General features: G+C 35.3%; 1 protein-coding gene across 7 annotated transcripts in view; it reads left to right on the top strand.

The window, feature by feature from the left end:
- The window catches only part of CCSER2 (coiled-coil serine rich protein 2), a 185,487-nt gene that overhangs the window by 149,280 nt on the left and 19,232 nt on the right, over positions 1 to 16,975 (top strand). For all 7 annotated transcript variants that reach the window (XR_005833138.1, XM_040623888.1, XM_040623889.1 and 4 more), the window contains one exon: positions 3,379 to 3,468. Coding sequence is in view for 6 of the 7 variants with exons in the window: in XM_040623888.1 (XP_040479822.1) it covers positions 3,379 to 3,468 (90 nt within the window). In the remaining variant the exon portion in view is untranslated. Of the gene's footprint in view, positions 1 to 3,378; positions 3,469 to 16,975 lie in introns of those variants that run through there.

Below are 16,975 nucleotides of genomic sequence, written 5' to 3'. Positions count from 1 at the left end.
ACTATATAATCATTGAGGGGACAATCCAACAAGATATAACAATAGTAAATATTTAATGCACCCAACATGGGAGCACCCAAATACATGAAACAGTTGATAACAAACATAAAGGAACTAATTGACAGTAATACAGTAATAGCAGGGAGCTTGAATGGCACACTGGGATGGATGGATTTAACAGATATAATCAGAACATTCTGGGATGGGGGGAGCAAGATGACCACAGAGTAGGGAACCTCCTTTCATCTGGTCCCTTGAATTTAGCTGGATATCTGTCAAACCATTCTGAACATAACAAATTCAACCTGAGATGTAAGAAGATTTATCTGGATCTCTCCAAGCAGAAAAACGACTACTTTTTGCAAGGGAGTAGGTGCGAAACCTTGAATCTTCGGGAGAAATATCCGAAGATAAGCGGATGGGGGAGAGATCCTCCATAAGCCGGCCACCAGAATGTGATATATCACCGGAGCAAAAATCCGGGACCCTTGGGAATGTGCTCTAGTGAAAGACACCCCTTTCTGTAAAGGGCACAGGGGGGTGAATAGGACAGAATTCTAGGTGAATCATTGTGGTCTCAGGATTCTAGGAGACTTGGAAAGAACAGGGGAGACTGGTTATGGTCAGCAAGCCCAGAAGGGGCTCTCAACTCTGGTCACCATAAACCTTGAGTAGGGAGACCGATCTCTGCCTGGCCACCCTGAAAAGAACTAAAAGGTGCGGGCTGTTTAATATCCTCAGGGAGATATAAAACAGCTTGTGCCCATGATAGGGCAACAGCTCTCAGGGTGATGTGACCTCTGAAGGGACACTGGGGCAGCACCCTGTGTGACCTGGGAGCTGTGGAAGAGGGTGCACTCGCGAGCACAGGGCCGCTAGCAATTGCAAAGTCACAAAGCACAGAGACGCTCACAGGTCCCCGTAACTCCTCCTGGGAAAGCTGCATCTGGCACAAATAGCTTGAGTCCGTGGAGTTTGGTAAGCACAGAAGTAGAGATGGCTTGACCTGGAGGATTTATTGAAGAAAGGGGACTGCAACCTTGCAGCTCTGGGCCAGAGATTCTTGCATGGCCATATTTGCTCTGACCCTCTAAAGAAAACTGGAAAGACGCCAGGGAACAAAAGCCACACAGCTGACCAGCTCACATTAAGCCCATTCCCTGACAAGGGGTGGGGCATCTCTACCCAGGCAAAGATGCCTGAGAAACTGAGCAGCAGGCCCCTCCCCCAGAAGACAGACTGGAAGAACAGGTGAATGATAAGCTTTTTTCCCACAGGACTGTAAAACTCTAGCACCAGGGGAAAATAATATAGGGACCTCCAGGTGTTGGCTCACGACTCTCTATACTTCCCGCTAAAATTTTACATTTCTTTTTTTGTTTCTTTTCTTAATCTTTCTTTTTTTTTTACCCTGTTCCTGTTTCAAATAGATTATTTCCCACCTTATGTTTTTTAAGTCACTTTTAACTTTTATTTTTTTCACATCTATGTTTTATAGATTTGTGCCCCATACTAGCCCGTTTTTCACTCTATTCAATTTTATCTTGATATATATATTCTTGATATATATATATATATATATATAAAAGCTTAACTGATTGAACCACACAGGCATCCCTCTAGCATGCCTATTTTTAAAATCAAGAGCACTTTCTCAGAAATTACCCAGACTTTTCACATGTTTTATTGGCTAGGTTTGGATTCTTTGTCCCTTCCTAAGCATGGTGGAATGGGATTCATCTGATTGGTTCACTAATCAAAATACATCATTGGGTCAAAAGGTAGGATACACTTCCTTGACTATGGGACAACACAGAATGTGAGCATCCAAACAATCTGTCAGCAAAAAGAAAAGCATTTGGACAAGGAATGATTTGGATAGTTCTTTTACATCTGTTGAAGTGTCACTAAAAACTAGGTGTTTCAAGTTATGAAAAATTCAAACATTTGCCAAATGGTGTTCTTCATATGTTAGTTAAATAGACTACAAAAGGAAATTACTTCTGGAATTGCAGTAGTCAGGATAGAATACATAATGTGCTCACATTAAGATAAATATTTTATATTTTCTTTATATACCTTCCGTATATATTAAAATTACATCCTATTATAGTGAATTCTGTGAGACTCTTTTTTCTTTTAAGATTTTTCTTTTTAATTTTATTTTTGAGAGAGAGAGAACATGAGCAAGGGGACAGGTAGAGAGAGAGGGAGAGAGAGAATCTCAAGCAAACTCTGTGCTGTGCCAGACGTGGGGCTGCATCTCAGGACTCTGAGATCATGACCTGACCCGAAACCAAGTGTTGGATGCTTAACTAACTGAGCCACCGGGGTGCCCCCGTGAGACTCTTAAGTTGCCTACTTATATAGTGAATTTTGTTTCAGTCACTATCCCACTTCTTAGGAATGGGAAATATGTCTGTACTGTAAGGAATGGAAAAATGTCTGCATTACAGAGATTTTTGTTTTTAATTAGATCTTATTTTATAGATGGAAAATGAAATGATCTGATTAAAATTAAGAAAAATTCTGAAATTTGGTAAATTTTTAAAAATAGATACCTGATTTTAATTTGATGCAGTAGTCAAGAATTTGTGATGTAGGTTTTCCTACAAGATAATATGTTTACCTCCAGTGAGGTTGTTTAATAAATAATATGGTTATATTCCAACTTCACACTAGGGAGAAATTCTCATTATCAATCTTTTCTTTTTTTTTTTAAATTTAATCATTATTTATTTGAGAGACCAAAGTTTCCACAATAGGTACATTGCTTTGTGTTGTATAAGTGACTAAATGATTATGCTTTGAGTGAAATCATATGTAGAGAATTCATTTGTGAACTGAAATGGTCAGATGGATCTTGTCAAATTCTTTAGTCCAATAAGGTTAACACATTATTAAGGGGGCTTAAAAGCACTACACATGTGAATAGACAACCTGTGGACTGGTGGTACTTAATATCCATAGAGTGCTATCAAAAATGAATTTAAGAAACTATGGTGTAGTGACTATAGTATCATCATAGTTTAGAGACTATATTTTGCAATTGTATTCTTTGTAATCTGTATGTTGCTATATATATTCTACATTTATATACATAGTATTATATATATTTGTATACATAAGATCATAGATAGTGTGTTTATGGACAATGTAAGAGATTCCCATGGTTAATTTTTACTATTCAAAATTTTAGCTTTACTGACTGACTCTAGAATTCAGTCTCTGAATAAGATGGGACACTACTGAATAGACCTGGATGTTTGCCCTTTTTTTCGGATGGTGGTCTTTTACCCTTTAAGAGAGTCTCTATTTTTGTATGTATATGTGTATATATAGAATCATACCAGTGTAAACATTTATGGTTTTATTCAGGCAACTCGGTGTAACTGCCACCAAAAATCTAAAGAGGAAAAATGCACATATGCTGATAAATATACCCAAACACCTTGGAGAAGAATTCCTGTAAGTAACATATGCCCTTAACCTCTTCTCATGTCATTTACTCTTTTGATGTTTGTTCCATTCTTTTTAATCTAATAATTTTGACTCTGCCATGGCTATAATTTTTTTTTTTTAGGTTAAGTTGATTTTTCTTGTCTCTTAGGTGTTTGTGTGCTTTCTAAAGCTGCTTTTGTATGTCTTATATAAATGAATGTGCATTTACTAGCTTTTCCGTTCTGCACACAATAGCCCGTTTTATTTGAGTGTTTAGTCTCCTCTCATTGCATGTATTTATGAGAGTAGTATTTCCCCGTGCCCTAAAAGAAACAGAAATCCAAAAACTGCAGTCTTCCCTCTTTAGCAGCATGACTGTCTGGAAATATGTGATGTAGCTTATTCTTTTGTTGTTGTTGAAACTTTTCAAATATATTCTATTATAATTACTCAAATATTGAGGCTGTTAAGAAGTATACATGCATTAAGATACAGATAGTAAAGTTTATGTTTTAGGCATGGTTAGGGAATGGTTTCTTCTGAACAGTAGAAAGTAACCATGCTTTCTTGTTTTTTAAAACAGATTTAGGCTAATATACACTGACCATAATTTAATCTGAGTTCTGAAACTTAGTGCAGGATGTGCCTGAACCAGAGAATCATCACATGGCCATCCAGTCATCATACTCCTGTTGTTGGATGCCAACTAATAGACATTTTTTGTTAAGAAAATGCCTAATAAGCCACCTTTGACTCTTCTTTACCTTATTTTAGCAGGGGAATCCTAGCAAGAGAAATGAACAGGGAACCATAATGGTTAATATAATCAACAATCCAATTTTTAAAACTTAGCTATAGGCTTTAAAGTTTATAAAATACTCTCTTCATTTGTGTGCTCTACATAAGGTGCAATGCTAATAATTAACTTATTCAACAAAAGTTTGTGAGCCTCTCCCATCTCAGTTATTAGGCTCTTGAAGTAGAAGTAAAAATTACACAGACCAAAAAGGATTCCTTCCTCCATTAGCAAACGTTTATTAAAGGAACTGGTGATGTGATAAAAGTGTAGTGAGTCTGTTATGCTCAAAGGACTGGGAAAGTCTAGTTGGAAGAATCAAGGAACTTGGTGAAAAAGGTGAAGGTTGTGGTTGAATTTTAGAAAGTAAAAGATGCCAATAGACAGAGATGATACAGTATTTCTTTAAAGGATGTGGAACTTTCCTGTTTGAAGGAAATTGTAAAATAAGACTATGCCTCTTGCTTCTAGATGGGGGGGGGGGGGGGGGGTGGGCTTTCCCATTTCTCCAGTTTTCCTCACAGGTGTTTGTGCTTTCAGACAGTTACTGAGTAGACAGGTGATTTCTTTAAGTGTGAGAGGTTCCATTTTCCCATCCTCCTGGGTGTTTTTATACCATCTCTGTGTTCCTCGATCTTTCTGTTCTGAAAACTGGCTGTTAATCAGACAAAAGTAAATGGTACAGAGCAACCCCAAGACATTCCTCAGTTAGTTTTACTTTAATTTTGGGTGAAATGAAGGTCAGTTTTCCAGCCTAGCACTGCTAACAAACCCAGACTTTAGGCTTCCTTGTCATATAGGAATCACCTGGCTTAGCAACTTTGTTTTATAGTTATCTAAGTTAACAAAAGGCAGGGAGATTAAATGGTATATTGAAATTTCCATAATCAGTGGCTGAGATAGTGCTCTTTAACATCGGGCTACTGACTGCTAGTTCAAGGGTCCTTCCCCCAAAGGCACAGTGAGGAGCCTTGAAGGATTGAGAGAGGTTTTGCAGATTGAAATGGAAGAAATATCCTTGACAAAATGAATAGTACAAGTAAAGGTGATGAGGTAGGAAGATCCATTTAGGCAATAGTAAATATATGATTTTGGCTGCAACGCAGTTGTATTTTTAGGGAAGTAGTCGAAGTTGGTGTAAAGCCCATTTGAAAATAGAATTAAAAAATTTTATCCGGGAATTACTAGAAAAGTAGTTTTACTGAGTTGTATTTAGTTAAAGAGGTAGTTACATGAATTTATTTACTTAGTTGAATGATAATTATTAACTGTTAACATTAAATATTGAGTTTATTCTCTGATTTTTATTTTATTTTTGGCCTTAGGATTCATTTGAAATAAAATTATCTTAGAAACCATTTACTATAATAAAGATTTTCTTTTCTCTTCTAAAAAGTTATACTTGACTCTACATGTTCATTTTTTAGCAGGAACGCAACATCTTTAAACAGGATGTTGATGATGGGGAGGTGCAGGGGGATCGTTCTTTGGCAACAATGAGTTTGTTAGGTAGGAGTTTGGGGAATCAAAATGTGTTATGTTTCAAAATCCCCAGGTTGAGTGTAGGTACCATTTTTTTATCTGGCTAATAAGACTTGGGGAAGATTGAAAGTTATAGTGTGAGTCCTTGTTCTTTACCATTCCCTGAATATCTTGGGAAATTTAAATGCCCTTCTTTACACACTTAGTTGAGGATCTAAAGTAAAATCTACTTCAGAGGTTTGTGAGGCATATGTAAGCATGTCCTCAGAATATTTTCTGGCATCCAAGGAAGAAATCCGGTTGTAGTAGAAGGCAGAGAAGGATGGTGAAGAAGAGAGAGATACCATCCATAATACTTGTTGGCAGCCATTTAGGATATGGAAAGAAACATGAAAAAAAATAGACATTTTTGGAAGAAATGAAGGGAAATAAAGGAGATGGATTTCTGATTTAGGGAGGGAAAGAAAGAGGGAAAAGAGATAAGAATGAGCTATAGGAGAAGATGCTACCTTCAGAGGAAAGTGGTAAGTGTGCTTCTGGTGAAATATTCTCATCTGAGGGACAGAATACCCAGATAAAGTGGTGAAATGGGGAACATGGAAAAGAACAACAACAGTGTGGAAGGTATCTAATCATTCGCACAAAAATAGTTGAAGTAAGACTAGGAACACTAGGAAGATGGTGATTATGTGAGGAAAGATGGTGATTATGTGAGAAGATTCATTTAAAATGTATAAACGTATAAAAGTTTATTTTTAAAGATATGACATTATTGATTTGTGTACAGGTATGTTCTTATAAATAGCATTATCTTGGACTGAATTAAATATTTTTAATCTATTTCCAATATTGTTTCAAAGCATTTAACATCAATGTTTGAAGATTTGCACATTAAGTAAATTTTAAATTTTCACAATATATGCATTTTACAGAGCCTTTGTTTAAATATCTCAGATGAACTAGAGAAGCCAAAATATCAAAAAAGAAAACATTTCTAGGGGCGCCTGGGTGGCTCAGTCGTCAAGCGTCTGCCTTTGGCTCAGGTCATGATCCCAGCGTTCTGGGATCGAGCCCTGCATCAGGCTCCCTGCTCAGTGGGAAGCCTGCTTCTCTCTCTCCCACTCCCCTTGCCTGTGTTTCTCTCTCGATGCCTCTCTCTCTGTCAAATAAATAAAATCTTAAAAAAAAAAAAATTCTAGACTCAAACCATCAATTCTCTTATTATTTATCCCCTTGAATCTCACAGAAAGGATTGTAAGATGGACCCAAAGGATCTACCTGGCCTGTCACATAATGACCCACTGGATTACTCTTAAAATCGAGCGTAGGAATAAATTCTGTTGTATCAGTGGGAAAGTTGCCTACCAGTTGAAATTCAGAATATACACAATTAGATCTGTTACTAGTTTTCTCTCATATTTTAAGAACTCACTTTATTAGATAGCAAAGAGGTGAGGAAAGATGATTTTATATGCATTTAAAAATGTTCTCTTAGAATTAGTTTCTAGTAGTGAATCAAAGATTTAATCCATTTTATGGTGTATTTGATAGATATGTATGTAACTTATAAAAATTCGACAATTAGAGTATGGTCAGCATTATCGGCAATTCCTTGTGCTTAGAATTAGGTTCTCATGTCTCAGATTTACTGGATTATGCATATAGTTCAAAATATCATAGTCAAGTATGTTCCTATCATAACTATTTATAAAATAGAAAACATAAAATCGGAAAACTTTATCACAGACATATCACAGAAATCATGTCAACTGTTCATAATTTCCGAAGGAGAAGGAGTTTGCTACTTCCTAGCAGCATGCTATATGTACTATTAAAGAACTCTGCTCCCTCCCTTTTTTTTGCTTGCCTGGGAGATAAGATAAAATATTAAATGAAAGGAACATCACAACCTAAAGATTTGTCTTGAGAGGACTCTCTCTTAAGTCCTTTTTCTTTTACGCTGTACACCTTCCTGATTTGGGAGCATTATTAGTTGATTTTTATGAGAGATTAATGTGCTGATTTTAAACTTTGGTATTTCATTTTATCGCAATTGGAGAGGTGTTATATTATTACTCATATATATTCCAGAGGGAATTAAAGGATTTCTTTCTTTGTGGAGGTCTTTATTTATATTCACTATTGTTTATATATAGCATATGCCACTAGAAGTATTTTTAAGTAACATGTACATATACTTTGGTGTTTAAACAAATAATTATAATGTGATCATGTAATTATTTTTAAATTGTTGATGTCTAGTCATTTTTAGATACAGACTATTGAATATGGCCTGTGTTTCAGTGAGCTAAATGCTGACAGGAGCCATCTTTGTAGCTGAGACATCACATGCTAGCCGCATGTATTTATGACAATACAACAAGAATCCTGTTATGTGTAGCTTTACACTGATTTTTAAACAATTGTACTGTAACTTTCATGGATACATCTGAAACCACTGACTGAAAAATAGAATTGTTTTTCAAGGCTAAGAACAAATTAAATATGATGATTTTAGCAATTGAGTGACTTATCTAGTCATAAATTTTAAGGATATCTAAATCGGCACCCTCTAATACCAAATGCCAGAACTATAGAAAGCATTTTTAAAACTTCGTTTAAAGTATCCATTGAAGAAGCAAAGTTTATCTACACTATAGTTAGAAAACAGTGGAATTTACCAAAGTTTTCTACTTTGGTAATCCATTTCATTTGTATAATACAGACTTTAATTTACTGACTTGTACATCAAGGATGTAGGCAGCACATAGATTTTACTCTTAGCAATTTAATGATCACTGAGAAATGGGTAATCCTGTTAGCTTTCAAGAAGCCACTTGATCAAATCAGTCTTTCAGGAGAAGTTAGGTGGAGATGTAGACTCAGGGTGTGGAGGGGACTTGAGTGAATGGAAGGCAGAAATCGTTAGTGATAGAGCTTCATCTCCTAGGAGAGCTCAGTGTTGTAGTGCCAAGTGCCACAGACGCTTTGGGAGCAAGAAAGACCATTCTAGGAAGCTTCCTAAACTCTCCCAGAAGAGGGAGAAATAGGCAAACTAATCATGAATCAGGAAGAGTTTCGCGTCTTCAGTGTTAAGATAAAACTCCCCCACACTCTAGCTTCAGGTGAAAACGCTCATCTGTTCTCACCTCTGCGGTAAGAAAAAGCAGCTGTTTGAGGGAAAAGCTACAAGTGTTCTGGAGGAATTGCCTCACAGTTCCTTGTCTTATCCCACACAGAGTTCACACAGTGTTTTATGTGAAGACTTGCTAGGCTTTATCTTAAGAGAAATGAAGTTGCCTCTAAAACCCTGAGTTCAGACACTTCTGTTTCTCATGTTTTCTTTTTCCTTTACTTTTTTTTTAATGTCCCACCAATTTAAAGTATAATTAGAATGTTATGCATATTATTAAACTGTATGTCAGATATCCCAGGTATGTTTTTCTACAAGTAGATTTTATTCTTCCCCCTGGGTGGAATATATTCATATGCATACCTACTGCTCTTTGTTTTATATAAAACAAAGTGTTTTAGAGAAACTACTGTGGTTTCTCTAGCAGAAAGCATCTCATATCTACCATTTCATTTTAAAAGTCATCAGAAGATTCAAAGTAGATTCAGATGAGCAAAAGGTAGTTTCTTGGCTAGAGCTTAGGGAACTTCATGAGTTCATGGCATCAACTAAGAAAGAATTATGCACTCTGTGTCCTCTAGATTAGTGCTGCAGTAGAAATATAATGTGAGCTGCATATATAATGTAAATTTCCTAGTATCCAAATTAAAGTAAAAAGAAACACAGAATTAATTTTAATAAAATAGTTTATTAACCCAGTAGTAGTGTTTAAGAATGGAATCAATAAAAAGAAGATATTGAGATTTTTTACTTTCTGAGTTTTGGTTTTTGTTTGTACTAAGTCTTTGACATTTGGGGGTGTTTTACATTTATACAGCATTTCATTTCAGACTATCCATAATTCAGTTCTGTGTGTTGGTCATTGGATTAGGCTTTAAACCTGAACTAAGTAGCAGGAATTAATGAAACCCCCCCCCAAAAAATAGGGTACATTCCTTTAGCTTTTAAACCATAGAGCCATTTATTTGTTCATTCAGTGAAATTAGGATAGTTAATTCTATATTTCAATCCCAGTGTGCTAAGGGTTTTGGATATTAAGTCAAAGATATTGCCTGATTCTTAGTTTATGATCCTCATGAGCAGACAGCAAAGGGTAAATGAGTTGGTAGGAGAATGAGGCTGTTTCTGGACCAGAGGAAGGTGGACATGTGTTGCAGATTTGGGGACTAGACCTGGCTTTCAGATCCATCTTGAAACTGCCATCACTTGTGGTACACTTCAGGAGTGTGGCGTATTCCAGCACTCACTAATGGAACAGGTCCGTGCATCTGGGAACATGCGTTGCTTCTGCTCTTTTTGCTGTAGATCAGGTCTCCCACCCTTTCCTTACATCTTATAAATCCTAAGTCTTCTAAGTTTCTAAGTTAAATTCTTCTCCATAAGTTGTCTATTGTTTTAGAAACACTCCCAATAGACAGGGAATCAGGGGAGGCAATACCTGCTCTTAGTGTTACTGCTTAGTGTTGCTCAGATATCTAGTATTTCTGAACTTGCCTGATCTCAGGGTTTAGTTAGTGATGTATTTTATAGCTGTTTCAGTTGTTTACTGTTGAAAAGAGTAAATAATCTCTTCTTTTCATACTCAGGGAAATTACCTTTAGTTTCTAAGGATGAAAATATTCTTAGACATGTTTTCTATCTCTCCCCAAGAGAATATGACCCTACCAATATAATCAGCATTTTAAATAATCTTCCTCTATATTATTATTCTAATATGCATTATGGTTTTATTCCTCTATTTTTATTTTAAATACTTATAGATTTATAAAAAGTTATTAAAATAGTACAGAAAGATTCTTTGTATAGTTCACCCAATATCCCACAATGATGACATTTTATATAAGTACAGTACAATATCAAAACCAGGAAATTGACAGTAGTATATATGTAGTTCTTTGCCATTTTATTGCTGTGTAGATTCCAGCAACAACACCATATTTAAGATGCAGAATTATTGCACCACTACAAAGTTCTGCCTTGTGTGCTGCCTTTTAATAGTCACAATCATTCCCTTCTTCCTCTACTATTCCTAATGGCAACCACTAATCTGGTTTTCCATATCTATAATTCGGTCATTTCAAGAATGTTATGTAAGTGATATTATAGTGTGTAAGATTTTGAGATTACTTTTTTCACTCAGAATAACACCTTGGAAATTCATCCAATAAGTTGTGTCTATCAATAATTTGTTCCTTTTTTATTGCCAAGTAGTATTCCATTGATACAGGTGATCCATAGTTTAACCACTTCATCTGTCGAGGGACATTTTGATCACTTCTAGTTTTTAGCTATTACAAATAAAGCTGCTTTGAGTATTTGTGTAGAGGATCTTGTGCAGATACGCATTTTCATTTCTCTGGGATAAATGCCCAGTAGTGTGATTTCTGGGTCATATGACAATTCTGTTTAGTACTCAAAAGAATTCCTGAACTGTTTATCACAACTGCCAGAACAGATTCTCATCAACATTGTATGAGTGATAGTTTCTCTGCATCTTTATCAGCATTTAGTAGTGTTAATATTTTTTAATTTTAGACATTCTAAGTAAATGTATATTGATATATCGGTGTAGTTTTCATTTCTAATTCCCTAATGGCTAATAGTGTTGATGCCTTTTTGTGTTTATTTGCCATCTTCCTTGAAATATATCTTCGTGTCTTCCCATTTTCTAACTTGATTTTTTATTTTTTTACTATTGAATTTAGAGTTCTTTATATACTCCTGAGTCCTTACATAAGAGTAAGGTATATGGTTTGCAAGTATTTTCCCCCAATAGTTTGTCTTTCCATCTTCTTCACAGAGTCATTCAAGAGTAAAAGACTTTAATTTTGAAGTTCAATTTATCAATATTCTTTCTTTTATGGATTGTGGTTTTTACTTTATGTTTAAACTCTTTACCAAGGCCAAGACACTGAAAATATTGTTTTCTTCTGAGATGTTTATAGTTTACATTCTACATTTAAATCTGTGATCCACAGGGCACCTGGGTGGCTCAGTCAGTTAAGTGTCTGCCTTCTGCTCAGGTCATGGTCCCAGGGTCTTGGGATCCAGCCCCCCATTGGGCTCCCTGCTCAGTGGGGAGCCTGCTTCTCCCTCTCCCTCTGGTGTTCCCTCTGCTTGTTCTCTTTCTCTCTTTCTGTCAAATAAATAAATAAATAAATAAATAAATAAAATCTTTAAAATAAATAAATAAATCTGTGATCCATTTTGAGTTAATTTTTATGTAAGATATGAGGTTTGGGTCAAGGTTCATTATTTTCCTACAAATACCCAGTTGCTTCGCACCATTTTTAAAAAAATATTATCCTTTCTCTATTAAATTACTTGTGCGTTTTTGTCAAAAGTCAGTTGACTATATACTTGTATGGATCTACTCCTGGATTTTCCATTCCATTGATCTATGTGTCTACCCCTCCACCAATACTTCACTGTCTTGATTGCTGTAACTGTAAAAAGTCTTAAGTTGAGTGATTCCTTCTACTTTTTCTGTTTCATAATTGTTTATATATTCTAATTTATTTTCTTTCCCGCGTCATTTTAGAATTAGCTTGTGTTTATCTTAAAAAAAGAAAATCTTGCCAGGATTTTGAGAGAAAATGTATTATACCTAAGTATCATTTTGGAGTTAACATCTTTAGTATGTTGCGTATTCCAATCCATGAATAAGGTATATCTCTCCATTAGTTTAAATCATTTTTAAAATTTCTTTAATCAACATTTTTAGTTTTCAGAATATGAGTTCTGCATATGCTTTCTTAGATTTATTAAGTATTTCATCATATTGAGTGATTATTTATAAATGGTATTTATTGTCTTTTAAATTTGAGTTTCATGTGTTCATTGCTGGTATTTAGAAATACAACAGACTTTTGTATATGGATCTTGTATCTTATAAACTTACTAAACTCTCTTCCTAGTTCTGGGTTTTTCTTGTAGATCTAGATTTTCCGTGTGGACCATCATGTCATCTGCAAATAGGAACAATTTTCTCACTTTTTGATCTATATGTCTTTTATTTCCTTTTCTTACATTATGCCACTGGCTAGGACTTCCAATAGTATGTTGAGTAAGAATGATGAAAGTGGACATTCCTGTCATGTTCTTGATCTACGGGGGAAAGCATTCGGTCTTTCACCATTAAATAAAAATTAGCTATAGATATTTGAAAGATGCTTTTTATCAAGTTGAGAAATTTCCTTTCTATTCCTAGTTTGCAGAGAATTTTCATCATGAATGTGTGTTGGATTTTATTCAGTCATTTTGCTATACTAATATATATGAACATGTCTTTTTTTACACTTTAGCCTGTTGATTGCATTGATCATTTTTGAATCAGTCTTGTTGACCTAAACCCCCCTTGATCACAGTGTATAATTCTTTTATATATTTTTGAATTCTAATCAATAATATTTTATTAAAGCTTATTTATGTTTATATTCATGAGGAGTAATAGTCTGTTGATTTCTGGTTTTTTGTTTTATACTATCCTTATTGGTTTTCTGTTGGGGTAATTCTAGCTTCATAAGTGAGTGGGGGAAGTATTCTTTCTTCTAGTTCTGTTTTCTGGAAGAGATTACGTAGAATTGATGTTAATTCTTTAAACATTGGTGGAATTCTCCAGTGGACCATCTAGGCCTGGAGATTTCTTTTGGGGGGAGTTTTTTTAATTGTTATAGATCTATTCAGATGATCTCTATCATCTCAGATGAGTTTTCATCGTTTGTGGTTTTGAGGAATTTGTCCATTTCTTCTCATTTGTCAAGTTTATGACTGTAGAGTTGTTTATAGTATCCCTTTCTAATGGTTGAAGGATCTGTATTGTGACCCTGTTTCATTCATGATTTTGGTAATTTGAATCATCTCTCTCATCTTTATCATTTGTAGTGTGGTTTGTCAATTTTATCAAACTTTTCAAAGAACCAACTTTTTGTTTCCTTGATTACCTCTGTTTTTCTGTGTTCAATTTCTGCAGTTTCTGCTCTTTATTGTATTCTTTTTTCTAATTACTTTTGGTTTATTTTGGTATTTTTCCCCAAATTTCTTAAGGTGACAGTTCAGCTTATTGATTTGGGTTTTTTTTTTCTCTTTTCTGTTACTGCTGTAGCTGTGTTCTACAACTTTCATTTCTTTTGTATTCAGTGTGTGTGTTTGTGTATGCATGTGTGTGTTTAATTTCCCTTGAAACTTCTTTGAACCATGAATTACATTGTTTAGTATCCAAGGGTTTGGGAATTTTTCTATCATTTTTCAGTTACTGATTTCTAATTTGATTCCATTGTGGTCAGAAAACACGTTCTGTGCTATTTTTATTCTTTTAGTTTGCTATGGTTCGTGTTGTGGCCTACATAACACTGTGGTCTGTTTTGGTAAATGTTCTATGGACTCTTGAAAAGAACGTTTATTTGGCTTTTGCTGAATGAAGTATTCTATACATGTTGACTAGATCCTGATTGTTGATGGTGTCCTTGAGTCCTTCTGTATCACTGCTGATTTTATTGTCTAGTTGTTTTATCAATTATTAAGAGACGAGTGTTAAACTTTGCAACTGCAATTATGGATTTGGCTGTTCTTTCAGTTCTCTGAGTTTTTGTTTCTACGCATTTAGGGTCACTGTGTCTTTTTGGTAGATTGATCCTTTTATCATTTTATAAGGTCACTTTTTTGCCTGGTAATTTGCTCTGAATCCTCCTTTATTTAATATTAACATAGCAATTCTTACTTTCTTGTGATTTTTAGCATGGTATAACTTTTTCCTGTTTTACTTTAAAACAACTATATTGTTATATATAAAGTGAATTTCTTGTGTCCTGTATATGATTGGGTCATGATTCTTTATCCTCTCTGCCAGTCTGTCTAATTGGTGTCTATACATCCTTTATATTTAATGTAATTACTGATATGTTAAGTCTGCCATTTTATTTTTTGTTTTGTTTCCTCTCTTATTTGTTTCTGTTTTCTTTTTCTTGCCTTTCTGTATTTTACTTATACCTCTTAGGTATTATAGGTATTATACATAGATAACTTAGTAGTTTGCTAAGTAGAGAACCTTTCTGCCCAAAGTTCCTTTCTCTCCCCCATTTATAAGTGTCTTAAATATTTCCTATACATACATTAAGAGTGACATAAGACAATAATAGAGCCAGGGAAGGAAGCCTAGGCTCCATCGTTGGTCTTTTCTGTTGGGAATAGGGCTGGGGCTGCAGTTTTTCCTGTGGCATTTAGCAGGTCATTGTATACAGGTTTTGTGAACTGCTAAGCTACCTCTTTCCTGGTTCTTTGGCATGGTTCAGGATTTTCTTGACACTATTTCTGTTTTTGTTTTTATCTATGCCCATTGGCATTTCTAGGTGCTGGCTTCTCCATCACCTAGTCTAGGGTACGTTAGGCAAAAAAGATACCCCAAGAATTTTCTACTATGTTTGTCCTCAGATTTTCAAAGTCCCTAGCTTATCATCTTCTTAGCTTCACCTTTCAGAGTTTTTTGTTTGTTTTATATATAATGTCGAGAGTTTTTGCCTGTACTTTGCAGAAGGAAAAGGGGGAAGTGTTATCTATTCCATCTTGTGCTGAAACTGGAAGTACCACTTCTATTAAATTTTAATCAAAGTATATTTCTGTTCTGTGAAAGTCACTTACTGAAGCTATAATTGACACCAAGAAAAGTGAGAAAGCTATTATTCTCAGGGTGGTTATATTTCATAGAAGAAAAAGAGAAATATTCAAATCAACATAATGAAAAGCAGAAGAAAAATTCCCTGAGACAAGTGCCCACCAAATGATGTCGATATTTATAAACAAGAATGATCATAATCAGTTCAGGTAGGATCCAGAGAAGCTTTCAGGGAATGGGTTTGAAATGGGCTTGGAAGGCATGATAGGAATTAGGTAGATGGGTGGAGAAGTGGAAGGAGACATTTAAAGTGAAGTAAGTAAAATGAGTAATATTTTTTGCCTTATTGGGCATAAGCTGAAATGACAGCTGTTCACCTGGTAATAAACGGGTGCCCCTTAGCAGGAGCAGGCAAGAGCTATTTATGTATTTATTTCACAAGGTTGTCTCTCTTTACCTCTCATGCTCAAGCCTATCCCAGAGATCATGTTTTGTTGATCTTGGGTGAGTGAAGACGGGTATCATTATTTTTGTTTCTAAAATTCTTAGGTGCTTGCAATGTGTATCCCGGCCTGATGTTATAGCTTTATCTCTAGTTAAATACAGTAACTTCATTTTTTAATAGCTTCATTTAATTCCGTTTAAATCCATAAACAGTTATTTAGAGCCTGCTGTGTGTTAGGGACTGTTAGGCAAAGAAGGTAAGACATTTAACATCCTTTAAAACTCCTTCCAGGTTCTCAGTATTGTGACAGATCTTTCACTTAAATTATTTCAAAGAGCTAATGAATTATCATGAGAGACAATTTAATAAAAAGTTGATTGTTTTAGATGCTATATAAGCAGTTATAAAACTAAAGGATAACAATGATTGGAGTAGGGATAAGGACAGATATGTGAGTAACTGAATTCTAAGAACTGAAAGTGAGGATCTTCTTAGAGATGAACCATTCTGTCTTAGTCTGTTCGGGCAGCTATAATAGAACACCATAGACTGGGTGGCTTATAAACGATAGAAATCTTTTCCCCACAGTTTTGGAAGTTGGGAGGTCCAAGAGCAAAGACTCAGTGTCTGGTGAGGGCCTGCATAGACAACCATCTTCTTGTGTCCTCTCATGGTGGATGGGGCAAGACAGCTTTCTGGGTTTCTTTTATAAAGGCAAGAATCCCATTCACGAGGGCTCCACCCTCATGACCTACTCACCTCCCAAAGTCCTCACCTCCAAATACCATCACACTGGGGGAATAGGTCTCACCATATGCAATTTGGGGGGAACACAAATAATTCATTCTCTAGCACTTTCTAATCCTGCATCTTACAAATGAGGAAACTGAGGCTCAGAGAAGATCAGTGACTTTTTTAAGCTTACAGAAGATCCAAAGAAAAACAGTTCCCCTGGCCCCCAGTCAGTACTATTTTCACAAACCTCCAGAGAGAATTTATTTCTTTGAAAAGGAATCTCTGGCTGCTGGTTTAGCTTATATACAAAAATCCCCATCTGAAGGTGTCTTC

The sequence above is a fragment of the Ursus maritimus genome, unplaced genomic scaffold (genome assembly GCF_017311325.1).
Source record: "Ursus maritimus isolate PB19 unplaced genomic scaffold, ASM1731132v1 scaffold_7, whole genome shotgun sequence".
Classification (NCBI taxonomy): domain Eukaryota; kingdom Metazoa; phylum Chordata; class Mammalia; order Carnivora; family Ursidae; genus Ursus; species Ursus maritimus.
This window is presented reverse-complemented; position numbering and strand designations above follow the sequence as displayed.